The sequence below is a fragment of the Panthera pardus genome, unplaced genomic scaffold, assembly GCF_024362965.1.
Source record: "Panthera pardus isolate Hobbes unplaced genomic scaffold, ASM2436296v1 HiC_scaffold_27, whole genome shotgun sequence".
NCBI classification, from domain to species: Eukaryota; Metazoa; Chordata; class Mammalia; order Carnivora; family Felidae; genus Panthera; species Panthera pardus.
This window is the reverse complement of record NW_026526843.1, coordinates 88,711,836-88,733,301: the sequence shown is the minus strand read 5'-3', so window position 1 is coordinate 88,733,301 and position 21,466 is coordinate 88,711,836. Positions and strand designations below refer to the sequence as shown.

Genomic DNA, 21,466 nt, shown 5'->3' with positions numbered 1-21,466 from the left:
GAAACAGATGAATTTTAAATTTGTTTTTATATTGTGATCTTAAATAGAATTTGGGGGGACTAAAATAGGATAGTCAGCTTTTAATTTTGTCAAGCAAGGTCATTAAAGAAAACAACCTATTTATTATTATTTCATAGAAAGAACAGGCATTATCTAAAGATGAAAAACAGACTGTTCTTCTCAAGAAAGGGCAGTTGTCCTTCTCAAGAACCTTACACTGTTCTCCAATGCCTCCTTCCCTGGAGCCCCCCACTCCCACCCTACAAACACATGCGTTCTTTCCTTTTTAAAAAAAAAAAAATTTTTTTAATGTTTATTTTGAGAGAGAGGGAGAGACAGACCACGAGCAGGGGAGGGACAGAGAGGGAGACACAGAACATGAAGCAGGCTCCAGGCTCTGAGCTGTCAGCACAGAGCCTGACGTGGAACTCGAACTCAACAAACCGTGGGATCATGACCTGAGCTGAAGTCGGCCACCCAACCGACTGAGCCACCCAGGTGCCCCTAAACACATGCTTTCTGATCATTTTTCTCTTTTTGCCACAGGCTTGCAAGAACTTTCAGGTAATGCTGAAAGGTGCTTTGTGTTTTGTACTGTAAAACAAGCCCATGCAAATTTAAACAGAAAGATGGTGGACAGATTAATGTTGCAACTTAAAATAAATGATGCACAATTTAAAGATTAGAGTTAAACAGACAAAAATTTAGGTTGGAAAATGGAAATATTAAAAAACAAAAATGAAATAAAAACTGAAAATACAGATGTGTTAATTTATGAAAGTGTAAGGCTCTTCTGTGAGTCCAGATAAGGTATACAATAGGCTTTCTGCAGCCAAGCATACAGCCTTCGCTGTTGGTTGCAGAAAGGGAAGTTTGCTGGTAGAGAGCTATTTCATAAACAATGCTGACACAGTAGTATAATGCCTCCCTTTAAATGGTTTGGTATTAAAAATTAATTTTAGGAACAGATGAATATTTCCTGACAGCTGTGTGGAAGTTAGGGCAATATTAGAATTTTCTTCAAAATGTCCCATTGTCTTTGGGACGGACATTTGCATGTCAAATGAAGATACAGACTGCTTACAAGATCATTAAGATCCAGAAATAAAAAAAAAAAAAAAGGTGTGACTGCAGGAAAGGGAAGCAAGAGGGAACGTGAAATTGTGAACAACTAATTCAAGAGCTTGCAGGCTACCTGCAAGACAGTGGGGGAAATTTCGTTTTTGTTTAAAAAGCAAATGCTGTAATCAGAAGCTGTTTTGACCATATCACTTACAGATTGTACTGAAAAACAAAAAACTGGGTAATAAAAATGTATTTGACAGAAAATTAAGTGTGTCTATAACTATGGGCAATTCCTTCCCTAAAAGAAAAATTTGACTCTTTAACAGAATGGAACACTTAAGAGCTCATTAAACTCTTGCCAGGCAGAGGTACATATTAAGGGGCAACAGTAAAGCTTAGGTCTGTGAAGCTACTGCGAGGACCATACTGCTCCCCAGGCCCGATTTTAAGATGAAAATGGTGTTAGATCTTGACCAAAACTCTCTTGATATAGTCCAAGTTTGTGACTGCATCATGTAGTCACAATACAACATAAAACCATTACTGGATCCGCTCGTGCCAGACAGGTCTACTGGAAACAGTGTGGAGGGAAGAGAGAGGTTTGAGCTAGCAAACACCAACCGCAGTGCTACGGGTGGAGGGAATAAATTGGACTGGAAGAAAAAAGACAGACATGAGACTCCCATTTCCTCAGCAAGAAGAAGCCAGCAAGACCTTCTCTTCAGAGAGTCTCTTTTCTGAGATTCCCACTTCTGAATGTTTTTGGAAATCACCTTCACTCAAAAGAGGAAGATTCACATCCCAGTTGGTAAAGGTCAAAATGAGGAACTACACAGCTGTTGGAATGGGGAAACTCAATTTCGTTCTTTTCCACCAGGTGTAAGAAGCACATACCAATTGATAAGAACATGTGTGTATGGGAACGTGTTTGTGTACGTATGTGTATAAACACAGCCAAGGAAGAAGCAGAAATACTGACGAATGCTCACAGTGGTGAAGGACCACCCTAGCAATACAGGAAGAATGAATGTGTGAATGCTTCTCGAGTCCAATGGTAATAACCCGAATATCGAATGAGCCAGTCCAAAAATCAAACCAATAGTGCAAAGGCAACCACATGGCAGATACTGAGTGACTCTAATGTGAGAAGGGAGAAAACCTAAGGGCGGAGGGCATAGGACTCAGACGTAAATACATAAATAAATGAAATTTAAAAAGTGTAACACACACATACGTGCATTTACATAAATGTATAAATGGATACTACGGGTTTTTACTTTTTATTTTTTTATTATTGCCTAAAATTTTTTTTTAATATTTAATTTATTTTTGAGAGACAGAGAGAGCATGAGTGGGAGAGGGGCAGAGAGAAAGAGGGAAACACAGAATCCGAAGCAGGCTCCAGGCTCTGAGCTGTCAGCACAGAGCCCGACACGGGGCTTGAATCCACAAACTGTGAAATCATGACCTGAGCTGAAGTCGGAGCCTTAATGGACTGAGCCATCCAGGTGCCCCAGGATACTATGGATTTTTAATAAACGATCCTTGAGAATTCCTCACTAATAAAATGGAAATCTGAGCACTTTATAACATAATTTTGTGAACACTAGTGGATTTTGTTCCCCCCAGGGGTCCCTATATACATTTGATCCAAATAGGTAACCCTTTTGTGTTCTCCTCTGAATGCTTGTATGTATGTGTTATAGATTTTATAAAAAAGAGAGGAACTTGTAAGTTGTTTCGAGAGATAACTTATGAGACAGCTATACATTGAAAGATAAAATTAAAAGCAGTGTTGCCCCAAAGTCTGATATAGTTGACAGGGGAAAATCTTGTATCAGAAGTTTTTTTGTTGGGGGTGCCTGGGTGGCTCAGGTAGTTAAGCATCCAACTCTTGATTTCAGTTCAGGTCATGATCTCACAGTTCGTGAGTTTGAGCCCCCATGGTGGGCTCTGTGCTGACAGAGCTTAGGATTCTTTCTCCTTCTCTCTCTGCCCCTCCCCGGCTCGTGCATGCTCTCTCTCAAAATTAATAAATAAACATTAAAAAAATAAAAAAGAAGTTTTTTGTTGGGGTATAAGGCAATCAGAAAGATCCAAAAAGACTGACTACAATGTTGGATTGGATGAAATGCAATGTTGGGTCTGGAGTGGGGAAAAGGGAAGAAGTACTTCTGAGGTAAAAGGAAAACAGTAAAATGCTGGTTTTGGAGTAGCAGGGGAAAGCGACTTCGGTAGTAAAATTAGAAGGAAGCAGACACATGTGGATGGAATTTGGCTGCTGACAAACTTCCTCAGAATTCCTTGGGAGATCTGACTGGATTCACAGGAAAGGTTTATTTACGGTGGAAAAGAGAAGATGTAGACACCAAATGATTCACACTGGTGAATGGACGAATGGTCCAATTACCTGAGGAGGTAGGGTCTTCGGAGAAATCTGGCAACTCTTCGGGGGGGTCACCATAGAATGAGTTGAATTTGTGACTTGACACAGCTGCTAGTACTGCACCCTAAAAGAAAAAGATGGAAAAAGATACTAAAGCACATACGTGTAAAAAAGTTCAATAACAAACATAAGGATTATTCAGAAAGTCAAACCTGTAGGAGGTGACAGCTAGAAGAGGGGTAGCTTGTAAATGAGTTTGGATTCCTTGAGATTAATCACATGGGCATATATGAGAAGAACACTGCTGGGGATTGGGAAAGTACATGAAACCATTCACATCTTGAACTCAATCATGTACACAAAACGGAATATTCTGCAGACACTATGAAATGATGCTGAAGGATGTTTAATAAAACAGAAAGATGCTTGTGAGTTACATAAAAAAGGTTTTAAAACAATCTATAGTATGACCTCATGTTTGAAAAAAAAAAAAGATTAATACGGATATAAAGACCAAACATATACCAAAATGTTAGTCGCATTATCTCTGGGAAGTAGGAATGAGTCACTTTTCCTTTTTTAATATCTTTGCCCCCCTCTCTTTTTGTGAATGACTATGTGTTACTCTCAGTCAGGCCACAAAGCAGAACCAACTACAGGTAACTCCTTTTATTTTTTTTTTAAAGATCTTATTTTGTTTTTATTTATTTATTTTAATTTTTTTTTAAAGTTTCTTTATTTTTGACAGAGTGCGACCATGAGCTGGGAAGGGGCAGAGAGAGAGAGGGAGACACAGAATCCGAAGCAGGCTCTAGGCTCCAAGCTGTCAGCACAGAGCCTGATGCGGGGATCGAACTCACGAACTGTGAGATCATGACCTGGGCCGAAGTCGGACACTTAACCGACTGAGCCACCCAGGTGCCCCTTATTTTATTTCTTAAGTAATCTCTCTACCCAACATGGGGCTCAAACCCACAACCTCAAGATCAAGAGTTGCACGCTCCACTGAATTACCTGGCCAGGCGCCTCTACAGGTGACTCTTTAAACAACATGCACAGGTTTCCCTGATTCCTAGTTGAGAATTATTGTCATATGGAATGCATGACATAGGACTGCTGGGTGGAGAAATCTTGGGAATTGTTTCAGTAACAAGAAGAACAATACCAGTTATTTTGTAAAAGTGTTCAATTCCGCTACTGTTAGGCATGGGTCGGAATATCTGGGTGTGTTCCTTGGCTGGGCCACTTTCTAGCTGCCTGATACTACTTGAGTCAATATTAAAACTGACATAACTTACCTTACAGAATTGTCAAAAGTCATAATGTATATGAAAGTGCTTTGTGAACTGTAAAGCATTTTGTAAGTGCAAACTGTCACTAAGCTTAGTAATATAGAGCTAGAACGTGAGCACAGCCTTTTGCTGGTCTAGGTAGAATTACTCATTTAGGTAGTTTAAGGATTAAATCACTTACATAGTCTGTATTTTAAATGTTGAACTTGAGGATTTTTCTGAAAAGATAAATCTTTTTTTAAAGTTTATTTATTTATTTAGAGAGCGAGCGAGCGAGAGAAAAGCACGTAGGGGGGAGGGACAGAAAGAGAAGGAGAGAATCCAGAGCAGGCTCCGTGCTCTCAGTGCAGAGCCCAACATGGGGCTCGATCTCGTGAACTGTGCCATCATGACCTGAGCTGAAATCAAGAGCCGGATGCATTTAACTGACTGAACCACCCAGGCGCCCCAGAAAGATAAATCTTTTTAGGCATTTATTAAATATATGAAAACATTAATAGAAACACATTTCCACAAGTTTCATTTTGGTGGGGGGTCACGTTAGGGTTTCTTTCTACAAATATAAATGGAATTGAATTGAACTGAATGTAGAAAGGGAAGGCAAAAAAAACCAGAGAAGTGATCTTAATGACACCATCCCAGGCAACTTAGTAGATTTCTTTTTCTCTTTTTTTACGATTTTATTTTTAAGTAATCTCTACACCCAATGTGGGACTTGAACTCATAACCCGAGATCAAGAATCGCAAGTTCTGAGACAGGCAGGAGCCCCAACTTTTCAGATTTCTGAAAGTCTAGGGTTAATGTATGAGAAGTCTTTACGCGGAATTTGATAGTCAGCTACTGCGATGAAAAAAACAGCACTGAATGTTGAGTTCTTCTTTCTACAGTAGAAGCTTATTTCACTTTACATATATACCATGTTCCCTAAAAAGCTGGGCGGGAATGGAATTTTTATGTATCAAAAGTTTCCCACACACTAAAACTAAATTTTAGAGATGCTTTATTTTTATTTCCAAATGAAGTTCAACTGAGTTTCTTAATATGGTGGGTTTATATCTCAAGGCATGGTCTAGCTACTACTATGATCAAAGATCTACAAATAACTTCTGCCAGGAAAGCACTGTTTCAAAGAGCCTTGAGAGGTAAATTCTTTTATAACAATAGTAGCAAGTTCCTAATTTATCTTATGGTTAGCAGTTTTCTTTATTTAGTCCTCTCAACTCAGTGACTGCATGTGGTTTGGATATTCGATGCAAAGCTATTATGTAAAACAGCAAAAACGGTTCCAAAGCAGTTTATGGATTTATAGAATTATAACCTTAGGAGATGATTCATTCTAAGAGACCCATTTTGCATATGAGGAAACTGAGGTCCAGAGAGGCTTAGCAACCTATTAAGGTCGCTGCCAACTTAGAGATAAAATCAAGAGTAGACAGAATGTCTATTCACAAGTTCAAGGGTTTTTTACTGTACCAGGGGTCAAAAATTTTTTTCTGTAAAGGGCCAGATGGTAAATATTTTAGGCTTGCAGGGCATATGGTCTCTGTTGACACTATTCAACTCTGCCATTGTAGCATGAAAGTAGCCACAGATAATATGTACGCGAATGTTCACTGCTATGTTCCAATAAAACTTTACATGTAAACATAGGCAATGGGCCAGATTTGGCACGCAGGCCATAGTGTGCCAACTCCTGTACTACATTATTGCTATGAAAGAGACCGTGGGTACAGCAACATCAATCTACATCTTATACAGGTAGTTCTTCAAGCTTCCCAGTTTATCACATTTTTGACAAAGAAGTTTTCTGCCTACTTTAATTTAGAAGGGAAAGTTTAGTATGTTCTGAGAGTGAAACATAACAATTGTGAGTTAAGACTATTCAGAGTCTGCTAAGATAACTAGCATTAAAGATGCAACTTTGGACTAAGCAAGTTAGGCAGATTCTAAATTCAAACAAAAAAAGAACTACGAGTAATTAATTCTCAACTCAATCTCAACTATTGTTAGTATGTCAAACATCAAAATGGAATACTCCCAGTTAGATGATTCTGTGCCTCATTTAAGGAAGTGGAAAACAAGAAAATGGTTGGCTCAGACTTCTGCTAAGTTAAACTACTGAATGCACCTAAGGAGGCAATGGAGTTATTAAAAAATTTTTTTTAATGTTTATTTTTGAAAGAGAGAGACAGACAGACAGAGAATGAGCAGGGGAGGGGCAGAGAGAGAGGGAGACACAGGATCCAAAGCAGGCTCCAGGCTCTGAGTCGTCAGCACAGAGCCCAACACGGGGCTTGAACTCATGAACCGTGAGATCATGACCTGAGCCAAAGTCAGATGCTTAACTGACTGAGCCACCCAGGTACCCCTAAGGAGGCAACAGAGTTATTAAGAAAGGTACAGGAGAGTGAATACAGAGGACTTGCTGACTTGAAGACCACCACGAAGGGCCAGTACTCCCTTTTTGGTGCTCCCTGAGCTCAGAAACAAGCACCATGGGATTTGATAGCACAACAGGGAGGTATGTTTTAGAAAGTCTAGATACAAGACACACAAGTTTTCAGATGACATGGAGAGTAAACTGGGTTTGCACCCAAGTGGCAAAATAACACACAGTCATGTTGTAATATACTAAGGGGGCAAAACCCATCACAGGGCGATACAAATCCACATGTGACATAAGGATTTGAGAAAGGATCATCTTACTAGGGTTAAGAGCACTGAACTTCAAGCCCTACAAAGGGTGAAGGACTTGGAGAGGTTGAGGCTGAACAGAGATGATCCAGAAGGCCGGAAAATCATTTCAAGGCAGAAATGTTAAAGGATTTGGGTTGATTACATGTAAGAAGTAGGCCCTAGATAATGAGGGGAGAGGTTTGATTACATCAGAGCTCCCGATCTCTGTACATACAGTCACAAGCAATGCTATCATTCAGTAGAGTCGGCACAGTCTATGTGTGTAGGATACTCAAACAAAACTCAGATGCAGGTCTAAAACCAGGAATTTTTTATCACATTAAGTTGGGCCATCTGACTAAAGTTCGCTGTGCTATTTCCTGTGAAGAAGGTTAACAATGAGACTTGCAAGTATAGTAGATAGGACTATATTTAAGAGCAACTGCACAGAACAGTATCTTAGGAATCCTTTTGGACTCTGTGAAAGCATTTTATAAAGATGGTCGATTAATGTATACAATAGCTTTCAAAAGCTAGACAGCCGAACTTAGGAAGTAATACGTCCTATATTTCACAATCAGAAACTAATAGAATCGCTTTGTAAAAGTCAATAGAAAGATCAAAATCACTTCCAATTTTTATCTATGTAAACTGCTTATACTGGAGTAAGTTTTCAGAATCAGCTGTGCCTTTTGGACACCAGGCTTACTGCTCTTGAGTAGCTGGAGCCCATGGCTGCTGTGCTGTCTTACTGCCTCTGCACCACCCCTTACTACAGCAGAGGACTATATGTAAATGCTGGCTTTCATCAGGGCACAAAGGTCCTTGATAAATCCTTAAGTTAGCTCTTGTTGAGTTTACAGAAAGGAGCAGCATGCCAAAAGGCAGCTGTTAGAGCTTCCTGGTTGACCTCTCAGAAGGTGATGTTTAGAGGTAAGCATTACTTTTGGAGGTGCCAAGACTCCTGATGGTGCTGTACAAAAGAACTTTCTGGGATGATGGAAACGTTCTATACCGGTACTGTTGAGTACAGTAGCCATCAGCTGCATGTGGTACTGAATGTGACTAGTGCAACTGAGAAATCAAATTTAAAATTTCATTTGACACGCATGAATTAAAATTAAAATTTAAGTAAGCACATATGGCCAGTGGCTATTGCGTGAGAGAGTGCAGCATCGTAAAGTGCTGGAAAATGGTATCACTAAACAAACTTTTTCTAGTTCTGCAAAGTTCAGGAATTTGAGGGACCAACTGGTAATTTAGAGAAGCACACAGACCAGATACTTCTGCGGTTTGCAAAATCAATACAGGAAAACTGTAGTTATCGGAAATCTCCCTCATTTTTTGTATATACAGTGTAAGGAATAAATGTTTTTATCCTTTAAACGGAATCACATGGATTCAACTTAACCATTTCCTAAACTGAATGCAATAAATTTACCCAAATACAGAATACTGCTTCTATTTTTTCTTTCTTTCTTTTCTTCTTCTTCTTCTTTTTTTTTTTTACAAAATTTATTTGACATGCTTCACTGTGGGGAAATTTGCTTTCTAGAGGTAGAAATAATTCATGAACCAAAGGAGATGATTTCTAGAACAGATTCCTCTCCTCAGCCTCTTCCCTAGTTAGACAAGCTCAGATGCTAACAGATGGTCCCCTAGTACGTCCTGCAACCTGACCCCTTGCTCAGTAACTCCAAGTAGATGGCACCTGGGGTTAGCGTACAGGGGTGTCTCCTTAAGACATACCCACAGAGCACAGATTTTTCCAGACAGCCTAGATCAGTCTGTCCCACGCATCCTAATATTCGATTTGAGAAAATAGGATTCTTATATCTAGTCTTGTACTGAGGCCTATGGAGTTTATTAAAGGAAGCATTGTTTCTAGAGGATTTTTTTAAACTAAAGTATTAAAATTCTAGAGCTTAGTGTAAAACAAAAAGAGGGGAAAACCCAACATCTGAAACATCTGGTAACCAAAATGAGAAAAAAAAAATTTTTCCCATCATCATTCACAGATGTAAAAACAAAATAACGCAAGAGACGAGAATAAAAAGAAGTGTGTGATAATTCAAATCACATGCAGGGTTCCATTAACTTTTTAAAAATCTACATGTGAAAGGTAGTCTGAAAATGATGTTAATGCTAATTGCCCAAATAATTTTCTCATAGGGATTTGTTGTCTCCTAAAGCCTGCTGAGAGGTTAAATTCCAAAATGAATGTATAAATAAGGAAAGAAAACACTTTGATTGTTTAGTATCGATATTATTGTAATGAATGAGTAATAGTCTTGAAATTTCAGCAAAGTATAATGAGTATTGTTTTATATTCTGGCATAAAAAAGTTTCACAAAACTTTCAGAATGAGAAGAAGGTTCAACCTCAAAAGTAAAACTCACCACCAAAAATACATAAAAATTTATTCAAACAGCTTTTTGGTGGGGAAGTTATTGAAAGAAATCACAAGTCTTAAATACACATACATACTTTGATGCCAATAATTCCAGTAGCACAGAACTTGTCTTAAGAATATAATCACATACCAAGGTGGGCAATGCAAAAATATTTATGGCTGTGGAAAACTGGAAGCAATCTGTGTCCAACAGCTGGTTAATTATGATATGTACAATATGACAGAATTTTGTAAAACCATTACAGTGTGTGCTTAATGAGAGTAATGACTCTCAATAAGGTGGACATATCAGAATCAACCATGAGGCTGTTTTAATAAACACACGTCCCTCCAACCTCTGGCATAACTGGGGCTGAGGGATGGGTGGTCCCTTGGGTGAACTGAGTGGTATGGTGAGCCACTGTTACTACGGGAATGTGTCATATCCCTTAAGTGTACTGAAGAGGAAACCACTATGTAAGAAGAATTTTTGTCACGTGGTATAAAAACAAGTGGGGTATGTGAAATTCACATAAAATTAACCACTTTAAAGTGTACAATGCAGCAGTATTCAGTACATTCACAATGCTGTGCAGCCAACATTTCTTTCTAGTTCCAAAACACCATCACCTCCCTCCCTCCAAATCTGCATACCTATTAAGTAGTCACTACCCAAGACCTGGCTATCACCAATTTACTTTCAGTCTCTATGGATTTACAGATATAAATACCTATTCTAGATACTGAAAAAAAAAAAAAAAGGAATCATCCAAAATGTGGCCTTTTAAAACTTTTTTTTAATGTTTTATTCATTTTTTTGAGAGAGAGAGAGAGAGAAACAGAGTATGAGTGGGAGAGAGGCAGAGAGAGAGACATAGAGACACAGAATCTGAAGCAGGCTCCAGGCTCTGAGCTGTCAGCACAGAGCTTGATGTGGGGTTTGAACTCATGAACTGCAAGACCATGACCTGAGCCGAAGTCAGACGCTTAACTGACTAAGCCACCCAGGCGCCCCAAAAGTGGCATTTTAAAGGTCTCTTTTTGCACATGGATATCCAATTGTCCCCGTGCCATTTGTTGAAAAGACTTCTTTCCCCCATTGAACTGCCTTGGCACTTTTGTTGAAAATCAACTGACTTCAAATATAAGGGTTTATTCTTGAACTCTCAATTCTGTTCCACTGATATACATGTCTACTCCTATCCCATACTAGTACCAGAGTCCTGATAACTGTAGCTTTATAGTTAAGTGTCAAAATTGCAAAGCATGAGTCCTCCAACTTTGTCCTTTGTTCAAGATTGTTTTGGCGATTCTAAGTCCTTTGCATCTCCATATGAATTTTTAGGATCAATTTGTCAATTTCTGCTCAGGAGACTGTGTTGAATCTATGGATCAACTTGGGAAACACTGCCATCTTAACAATACTGGGTCTTCCGATCCATGAACATTAAATGTCTCTCCATTAGTTTAGATTTTCTTAAATGAATTTTTTAAAGTGTTTATTTATTTTGAGAAAGAGAGTGCAAGTGGAGGAGGGGCAGAGAGAGAATCCCAAGCAGGCTCCACAGTGGCAGTGAGAAGCCTGACATGGGGCTCGAACTCATGAACCATGAGATCATAACCTGAGTTGAAATCAAGAGTTGGATGCTTAACCAACTGAGCCACCGAGGTGCCCCCTGTCTATAGATTTTAAAAAGCTTTTAAAAACTTCAAAGTGTTAATGTCAATGACTAGAAAAAAAGCTAAAATGGTATGGAGTTATTGGAATTACAGTTATTCATATACAGAATGAGTACCAAGTCAAAGGTATAAACATTAAAATCACAGTAAAACAGTAACAACAATAATAATGTTAATAACAAATAACATGTATGGAACACTCATGACTGCCAGGTACTTTTGTAACTACTGTAATATATTAATTCATTAAATTCTTACAGCCCTATGAGTTAGCTATTACCATTATCCCCATTTTGTAGATAAGGAAACCGAGGCACAGAGAATTTAAATAACTCGTTCAAGGTTACACATTAGTAAGTGTCAGAGCCACGATTCACGATTCACCGAAGGCAATGTAGCTCCAGAGCCCACTCTTTCCCATAATGCTGTTCTTCTCTTTCTTCTCGCCATGGACGATAAAAATTTCCTTCCTCTAAGTAAGAAAAGCAATATTCTACTGCTTTCTGTGAACTTCCCTTTTAATCATTTCAAAGGGAGTAAGAAACAAACAAACAAACCACAATAGGTTGTTGCCTAACATTTGAGGAGCTTAAAAACAGTGTCCGGATACAAGGATGGGTACCTAGCTGTTCATTTGTGAAACAGTTGTGTGGTGGTCTCTGAAAGCTAGTAAAGTGGAAATCTGTGTTCTGGAAGCTCACAGAAGAGGCAGAATGAGGAGAATGAGTTCTTGCAGATGGTAGGCATAACATACTTTAACCAGGATGGCTGAATGACATAAAGGAATACAGCCTTACCAGAAGCTGAAAAAAATCTCAATGACAACCCTGCTGACATTCCTAATTCTAGGTTGTCTGGTGGGTCTTGAAACTTTAAATAGTCCTGCAAAGGGATGTGGTAAGTTCATATGACCCCTCTCTGCTGTAACAGCTTTGCCCTGTCCAAATGAATCTTAGTCACCACTCTGGCTATTTTAGGCCCAAGTCTGGTTTTGTGGCACTGGGAGAACTACAGCATGGGTTTCTCGTGATGGGCAAACCTAAGCACTATGGCGAAAGGCCTGGACTTGGCCAATGAAAGGTTCAGCCCCAGACAGGGCAATGTCACAAAGGCCAAAGCAGGGCCAGAGTTAAAAAGACTAGGGAAGAACTGAGAAAAAAAAGTATAATTAATGGTTCCTTTGGGGAAGAAATGAACTTCAAGAACAGCTGACAAAATTTCACTTTGGATAGTAAGATTTTTTTTTTCTCTTGTAGGCTACAGTGGTTCAGATGTATGTCAAAGTCTTGGGAAACTTCTTTAGGTGCCATCTTGATAATGGCATGTCTTTAATAATTATTTTTGCCAAGGACTTTTAAAGCAAATAGAGAAGAGCCAGTTTGGAGTGCTGACTGTAAAAACAATTAGGACAGAGGCTTAATGGAGAATCATCATCACCAATAATGACATGTTACAATTTCCTTTGTTGTATAGTAGCACAGTCGACTTTTCACAATGATGGAAATGTCTTATGTCTGGGTGATCTGATTCGTTAGTCACTAGCCACATTTAGTTAATGAGCACTTGAAATGTGCTAGTGTGACTGAGGAACACTTTTGATTTAATTGTCATTAATTTAAATTTAAATAGCTATGTGTGACTAGCAGCTACTAGACTGAACAGTTCAGCTCTATAGCATAATATCGTGGCCTACATAGTTTTCTCCCCCATCCACATAATGTTCCTCAAAATCTAGAGCTGTATATATGAAATTATTCAGATATTTCAGAGGTTGAATAATAATGAATATTACTGCAATTTAGGACATATACGAAAATACTTATAAAGTTTTATAGTTGGTGGGAGTCACATGGCTAAGGAGGACTACTAACCAATCAACCACTTAGAGGACAAACTTAAAGATGATTTTTTTACAGTAATCAAAAATAAGTCAAATAATAATTTTAAGACCACAATATAAGAGTTTCCTCTGTTGGGAAGAGGGGGGGAAATGTCCCATACAGTTTTTTTTACTAGTGTTGGGACACCTGGGTGGCTCAGTCAGTTGAGCGTCCGACTCTCGATTTTGGCTCAGGTCATAAACTCATGGTTTGTGGGTTTGAGCCCCATGTTTGGGCTCTGTGCTAATGGTGCAGAGCCTGCTTGGGATTCTCTCCCTTTCTCTGCCCCTCCCCTGCTCTCTCTCTCTCTCTCTCAAAATAAATAAACGTTAATTTTTATATTAATAAAATAGCTTACTATTTTATATTTGGTCTTTTTCAAAACCTTTTAAAATCAAACGGGCTCCCCATATGGGATAATTACCATTTTTTTTTTTTTTTTGGTGAGATAGAGGATAGAGAGAATGGTAAAAGGAGAAAGGTACCTAGTAAGAATAAAGAAAAGCTAAGAAAAGTAATTTTAAAATATTTTCTAGTAGATCAAGGTAGTGGGGATTCTTACTGCTTTGTGATCGTTGTCTAATTAATTCTAATCCAGTATTGTTTCCACTGAACTAAACTCACATTTTTCTTGTCAAAATATTTAAGTTTGAGAAAATGTGGCCTACATTCATATTCAACAATAATGGATAATAATAGTGAATTCCTGGGATGCTTGGGTGGCATCTGACTTTAGCTCAGCTCATGATCTAATAGTTCGTGGGTTTGAGCCCCGCATCAAGCATTGTGCTGACAGCCCAGAGCCTGGAGCCTGCTTTGGATTCTGTGTCTCCCACTTTCTCTGCCCTCCCCGGCTCGTACTCTCTCAAAAAAAAATAAACGTTGAAATAAAAATGTAAAAAAAGATAGTAAATTCCTATTTCAAAAGTAATTACATCTCTGCTATAAATTTTTAGGATGATACAAATCTAAAATGTGATTAATCTTTCATTTATTTTAACATTTTGTTTAGATTCATACTTAGATATTACCTTAAATGATTTAAAAAACAAAACCTTATTGAAATAATTTTTAGAAGTGAGAATTTAGCTGTCGGAAAGCTTTTTGCTGATTTCTTTAATTACCTTTAGTTTCCTCCTTGCATTGAATTTCCTCAGTTGCTCTACTGTTTCTGGAAGATGAATCTTGTAGGCATAACGATCCCGCTCCTATAAAAGAAGAAAGATAATGAACATATGTAGCCATTTAAAAAAGTGAAGAAACTTAATCTAAAACAAACAATGAAGCCCACATTTCTTAAACATGAAACTTAAATTCTAAAATACTGGAGATTTTATTCCATGATACTGGTAAACATTCTCAAATGAGGGATACGAAGGTCAAAACTGATAGTAAAATAGTATTTTATTTTCAGCAATAATAAAGGGTTAAAATAATGGATCAAGTAATTTTTAGATATATGGCTATATGGCAAAGATAATTAAATCATAATTATGAAGGTATGAAGTTACCTTTGACATGTTCTTGTCAGGTAAAATGAGCATTTGAAAAATTAACTTCACAAATGATTGAGCATTCGGAATTGTCAGGAGTAACTGGATTTTTTTTTAGGTGAGTGATCACATTATGTATGTATGTATGTATGTATGTATGTATGTATGTACGTATGTATGTATGTATGTATTCATTCATTCATGTGAACGGGCCCAGCGTGGAGCCCAGTGTGGGGCGTGAACTCACGACCCTGAGATTAAGACCTGAGCTGAGATTAAGAGTCAGACACTTAACCAACTGAGCCACCCAGGTGCCCCAGGAATGACTGGATGTTAAAAGATCATACTATATTCACACTAGAACAAACTTTTCAAGGCCATCTAATTCAAGCATTTCCTCACGTGGGATCCTTTTCAATCCCCGAAGGACGATTATTCTGTTTGACTTTGTCCAGTGAGTGATCATTCTTTTATGGCAGCTTACCACAATTCTAAGAAAGTAAAAAAGTGTTTACTTAGCCTGGGCCCACATCTGGCTTGTTTGGGCTAGCGTTGCCCTATGTAATATCGCAGAGCAAACATTCTTCCTCTTCTATATAGTAATTCCTCGGTAGCTAAGAGGGGGATCATGTTTCCACTAAATCTATTCTTCTCTGTGATGTCTCCAGTTGCCTCAACTATTCCTCATGTATATATATTTTTAAAGTTCATTTTTGTGAGAGAGAAAGCAAGTGGGGGAGGGGCGGGGGGGGGCAGGGAGGGAGAGAGAGACTATCCCAAGCAGGACCTGCGCTGTCAGCAGAGCCTGACGCGGGGCTCGAACCCACAAACCATGCGATCGTGACTTGAGCTGAAATTAAGAGTTGGGCACTTAACTGACTGAGCCACCCAGGCGCCCATTCTTCATGAAAATCTTCAACCTCTTGTCATTCTTCTTATTACCCAATTTGGTTCTACTCTAATTTGTCAATGTATCTTAAAGACTTAAATAAGTATTCATTTCAGAAATAGTTCTTGAGAGCCTGCTATGTTCCAGGCATTGATCTATGCACTTGGGATACACAAGTAAACAATACCAACAAAGATTCAGGCCCGCGTGTAGCTCATATTCTAGTAGAAGAAAATACAGAAAGGTAAACTATGGAGTATCATAAAAGTGCTATGGGATAAAGCAAAAAGTAAAGCAGAGTAAGAGGGAATGGGTACACTGCAATTTAAAATAGGGTGGTCAAAGTCGGCCCAATTGCCGTGAGGACATCCAAAACTGGTGAGGGAGTGGTCTAGGCAGAGAGAACAACAAGACAAAGGCCCAAAGGAAGAAGTGCACCTGGAGTTTTCAAAAACTGGCAAAAAGACCCATGTGCCACGGAGTAAATAGTAGATCAGATCAGAGAGGCAACAAGGCTGGGGTAGGCCATTTAAGAGCCTTTTTAAAAAAAATATTTATTTTTGAGAGAGAGAGAACACAAGTAGGGGAGGGACAGAGAGAGAGAGAGAGAGAGAGAGAGACACACACACACAGAATCTGAAGCAGGCTCCTGGCTCTGAGCTGTCAGCACAGAACCCAACGTGGGGGGCTCGAACCCACGAACAGCGAGATCATGACATGAGTCGAAGTCGGATGCTCAATTGACTGAACCACGCAGGCGCCCCCATATAATAGCCTTTTATTCTGAGTGGGAAAGGGAGCCACAGGAAGGTTTTGAACTGAAGTGACATGATCTGACAAGTTTAAAGGAACACTCTGGTTGTTGTGTTGAGAACAGATTAAAAGGGAACAAGGGTTTAAGGGGAAAAAAAAAAAAGGCTGGGAGACCAGTTAGGCTATTGCAGTAATCTAGGGGGAAAATGGTAGATGAAGTCAGATGGAGAAAATAAAGATGATGAAGAGGAGATAGATTCTGAATATATTTTCTGAAAAAAGTTTTACTGAGGGGTAATTAGCATATAACAAACTGCATTTTTAAAATGTATAATTTTCTAGGTTTTGACATATACAACCATAAAAGCATCACTGTGTTCAACCTGAATATACCCATCACTCTCTAAAGTTTCCTCACGTCCCTTAGTCCTCTCCCTCCCAATCCCCGGGCAGCCACTGTTTCTGTCACTGTCAATTGGTTTGCATTTTCTAGAATTTTATATAAATGGAACCAGACAGTACAGACTCATTTTCTAACTTGTTTCTCTCAGCACAGAGGTTTTGAACTTCATCCATGTAGTTGTGTGTATCAATAGCTGATTCCTTTTTATTGCTGAGTGACATTTCTTTGTAAGGATAGGCCATAATCTGTTTACCCATTATCTGCTGATGGACCCTGGGTTGTTTCCAAGTTCTGGCTATTACAAATAAAGCTGTAATGAACATTAATGTACAAGTCTTTGTATGGATACACATTTTACTTCTCTTAGGTAAATACTCAGCAGAATGGCTGAGTTGTATTATAGGGGTATGTTAAACTTTTTAAGTGGTTGTACCGTTTTACATTTCCATAGCAGTGTATCAGTTGCAATTGTTCTACATCCTCACCAATACTTGGTATGGTTAGCCTTTCTGATTTTAGCCATTCTGATACATGTGCGTATAGACATCTCGTTGTGTTAATTTGTATTTCCCTAATGAAAAATGATGTGGAGCAACTTTGCGTGTGCTCATATACCATCCACATATCTTTGTTGAAGTGTCTGTTCCAAATATTTTCCCGTTTTGAACTGGGCTGTGCTTTTTCTTATTATTGAGTTTTGAGAATTCTTCCCAACATAGTGGAAGGGGATTTAGATGTCCAAACTCCCAGTTATAAAATAAAGACACAGGGATATAACGTACAGCAAAAGGAACACAGTTAATGATACTGTAACAACTTTGTATGGTGAGAGATGCTAGATTTTATCATGGTGATCACTTCATAATGTATATAAATGCTGACTATGTTGTACACCTGAAACTAATATTGTATGTCAACTATAGTTCAAAAGAAGGAATTCTTTACATAATCTAAATATGTAAGTCCTTTATCAGATACATAATTTGCAAATATTTACTCTTAGTTCATGGCTTGTCTTTCGGTTTTCCTACAGTGTCTTTCCAAGAACAGAAGCTCTTTTTTTCTTTTTAAAGTTTATTTATTTATTTTGAGGTGGGGAGAGACAGACAGACAGACAGCACACGTGAGCGGGGGAGAAACAGACAGAGAGGGAGAGAGAGAATCACAAGCAGGCTTTGTGCTGTCAGCACAGAACCCAATGCAGGGCTCGATCCCACCAACTGTGTGATCATGACCTGAACTGGAGTCAAGAGTTGGACGCTTAACCAACTGAGTCACCAGGTGTCGTCCAAGAATAGAAGTTCTTAATTCTGAATATATTTTGGAAGTGGAGAGAACAGGATCTTCTGAGGGAATGGATGTGGGGTGTGAGAGAAAGAGAGGAGTCAAAGACCGCACCAAATTTTTCAGTGTGAGCAACTGGAAGTCTGACACCAAGAGAGATGGGGAAGAGATCAGGACTATAGTTTTGGATATGTTATGCTTGAAATATCTAAAGTTCAAGTGGAGATTCAAGTAGGTACTTGGACATACAAGCCTGGAGTGCAAGAGAGAAGTCTGGTCTGGAAATAAATTTTTGGAGGGTCACAAACATTTAGAAGATATTAAGGATAATACTCAACTCTGTCCCAGGCACTGAATTTGGGACTTTCACAGGCAGTATCCCATTTATAGTTGTTCTTTAAAACAACTATACAAGATAGTAGAGACAATGCTACATGCTAATTATCTCAAAAGCAATGGCTCAAATGGACATAATTGTTATCATCATGATTAGCATGTACTGAGGGCTTATTTTGTGCCAGGCAGTGTTCTAGTTCTTTACAAGTTTGGTGTTTTTTTTTTTTTTTTTTTTAGTGCTTTACATGTTTATGTTACGTACTCTTCACAACAAAGTAGGAGGAATATATCATTATTATCCTATTATAGAGTTGGGGAAAAGGTGATGCATTAAACCAGATGAAGATTAATTAGTATGAATTGGGCCTCTTAGTTTTCTTAATCTGCACACTATACAACATTTGTAAATTAAGTTCAAGATCACAGTTGTTATTATAATGAAAATTCATGTTTGCATCTGAGGCACTTCTAAAATCAATGTGTTGGTATCCTGTACTTACAAAATTTATTTTTGAATTTAAATGTAGAATTTTAGTCAGTCCTGTCAAAATTTCACCTTGTTATCTGTGAAGTTCCTAAGGAATGAACACAAACACTTTAAAATTTATTTTCTATATTAATGACTAAAAATAGCAAGAGTTCCACTGGAGAGCAAAATTATATTTTTCTCGAGTACACATACAACACCTGATGTCAAAATATCTACAATTTGTATATCTGCTAGATTCTGTATGCTAAAACATCTTGGGAATGATTTTATTATCTTTAGGGACTTAATCTCCTTTTCCTGCACTTAGCCAGAGCAGGTTCACCAATACAGAAGACATAAGAATTTATTGAATAATCAACTAGCAGAGAGAAGCATAAAACTGCCATTTTATAACAAGCAATGGAATCTTGTAATGGATTGCTGTTACTGTTTGTGGAAGATGTGGTGTATATGTATATGTGTACCCATATTACAGAATATTACTTGGCCATAAAAAAGAATGAAATCTTGCCATTCACAACATGGATGGACCTACTGGGTATTACCCTAAGTTAATGAAGTCAGACAGAGAAAGGCAAATACCACGTGATTTCACTTATATGTAGGATCTAAAAGGCAAAACAGGTGCACCTGGCTGGCTCAGTCAGTAGAGCATGTGATTTTCAACCTCAAGGTCATGAGTTCAGGCCCCACGCTGGGCATGGAGCATACTTAAAAAAATAAAAATAAAATAAAAGACAAAACAAATGAACAAACAACACTAGTAACAGACTCATAAATACAGAAGACAAACTGGTAGCTGTCACAGGAGAGGGTTGTGGGAGGACAGGTAAAATAGGTAAAGGCGATTAAGAAGTACAGACCTTCAGTTATAAAATAAATAAGTTATGGGGATGAAAAGTACAGCACAGGGAATATAGTCAGTAATATTATAATTACTTTGTACGGTGACAGATGGTAACTACACTTATTGTAATGAGCACTGCACGATGGATAGAATTGTCGAATCACTACATTGTACACCTAAAACTAATACAACATGTGTCTGCTAAACTTCAATTTAAAAAACTGTAAAAAAACCGAAAAAAACCCTGTGTTCTGCCTGGTGATGTTTATTTATTTATTTTTTTTTTTTTGAATGGGGGGCATAATTCCACCCATAACATACCTTAAAACTGTAGATGACACAAATATACAACAGCAAGTGAATGGACAATTGTACTGAGTTTACACAATGAAATACTACTCAGGAATAAAATACTTTAATAAACTATTGATACATGCAAAATTACAAATGAACCTCAAAGTAATTATGCTGGGTGAAAAAAGCCAGAAAAAAATATATATACATTGTATTATTTAATATATAAAATTATAGAAAATGTAATTTAATTTATAGAAAATGTAATTTAAAAAAATTTTTTTAACGTTTATTTTTTTATTTTTTATTTTTTTTTTAATATATGAAATTTACTGTCAAATTGGTTTCCATACAACACCCAATGCTCATCCCAAAAGGTGCCCTCCTCAATACCCATCACCCACCCTGCCCTCCCTCCCACCCCCCATCAACCCTCAGTTTGTTCTCAGTTTTTAACAGTCTCTAATGCTTTGGCTCTCTCCCACTCTAACCTCTTTTTTTTTTTTTTTTTCCTTCCCCTCCCCCATGGGTTTCTGTTATGTTTCTCAGGATCCACATAAGAGTGAAACCATATGGTATCTGCCTGGTGATGTTTAATCAACATATACTGAAAAGCAAACATCAAAATGGGCTTTGCATTATTTTTTGAGTAAAAGCTGTTTTTGCATTTCGATAGAGTAGAGGGGAGCGGAGAAAGCAAACCCAAGGTCTTTAACACAAGAGAAAGAACCCAAACAAAAAGGAGCTACATAATATTGTAGAGAGACAATGAGTTTGGAGTCAGAGTTTTGTTTTTTTTTTTTATTTATCTGTTTTGAGAGAGAGAAAGAGAACATGAGTAGGGGAGGGGCAGAGGGAGAGAGAATCCTAAGCAGGCTCCATGTGGTCAGCGCAGAGCCCAACACAGGGCTCGATCTCACAAATCGTGAGATCATGACCTGAGTCAAAATCAAGAGTTGGATTCTTAACCGACTGAGCCACCCAGGTGTCCCTGGAGTCAGAAAGGCTTCTGTTCAAATTCTGGGTCATTTATATATTGGCTGTATGACCTTACATTCTCTCAGTTGTTTCTTTTTGAAAACTAATCTTACAGGATTCTTACAAAGATTAAACAAGATGCTGTATAAGCACATGATTGGTTTTAATAATCCTTTTTATTAGTCAACATGTACAAACCTCTGATGTAAAGTAATTTGGGAGCGCTGTAAGTGTGTATGTGTGTGTGTGTGTCAACAGCTTACTAAATAAGCTGGGTTGTTTTCTAACTGAAAATATGTTCCTATTGCAGAAGAAAAAGGTAAAAAT

General features: G+C 38.1%; 1 protein-coding gene across 13 annotated transcripts in view; it reads right to left on the bottom strand.

The window, feature by feature from the left end:
* CASK (calcium/calmodulin dependent serine protein kinase) overlaps positions 1 to 21,466 on the bottom strand; it is a 232,040-nt gene that overhangs the window by 95,889 nt on the left and 114,685 nt on the right. For all 13 annotated transcript variants that reach the window (XM_053891690.1, XM_053891693.1, XM_053891691.1 and 10 more), the window contains exons 7-8: positions 14,497 to 14,580; positions 3,476 to 3,575 (exon numbers count right to left, since the gene is read on the bottom strand). In XM_053891690.1, coding sequence (XP_053747665.1) covers positions 3,476 to 3,575; positions 14,497 to 14,580 — 184 coding nt within the window. The remainder of the gene's footprint in view (positions 1 to 3,475; positions 3,576 to 14,496; positions 14,581 to 21,466) is intronic.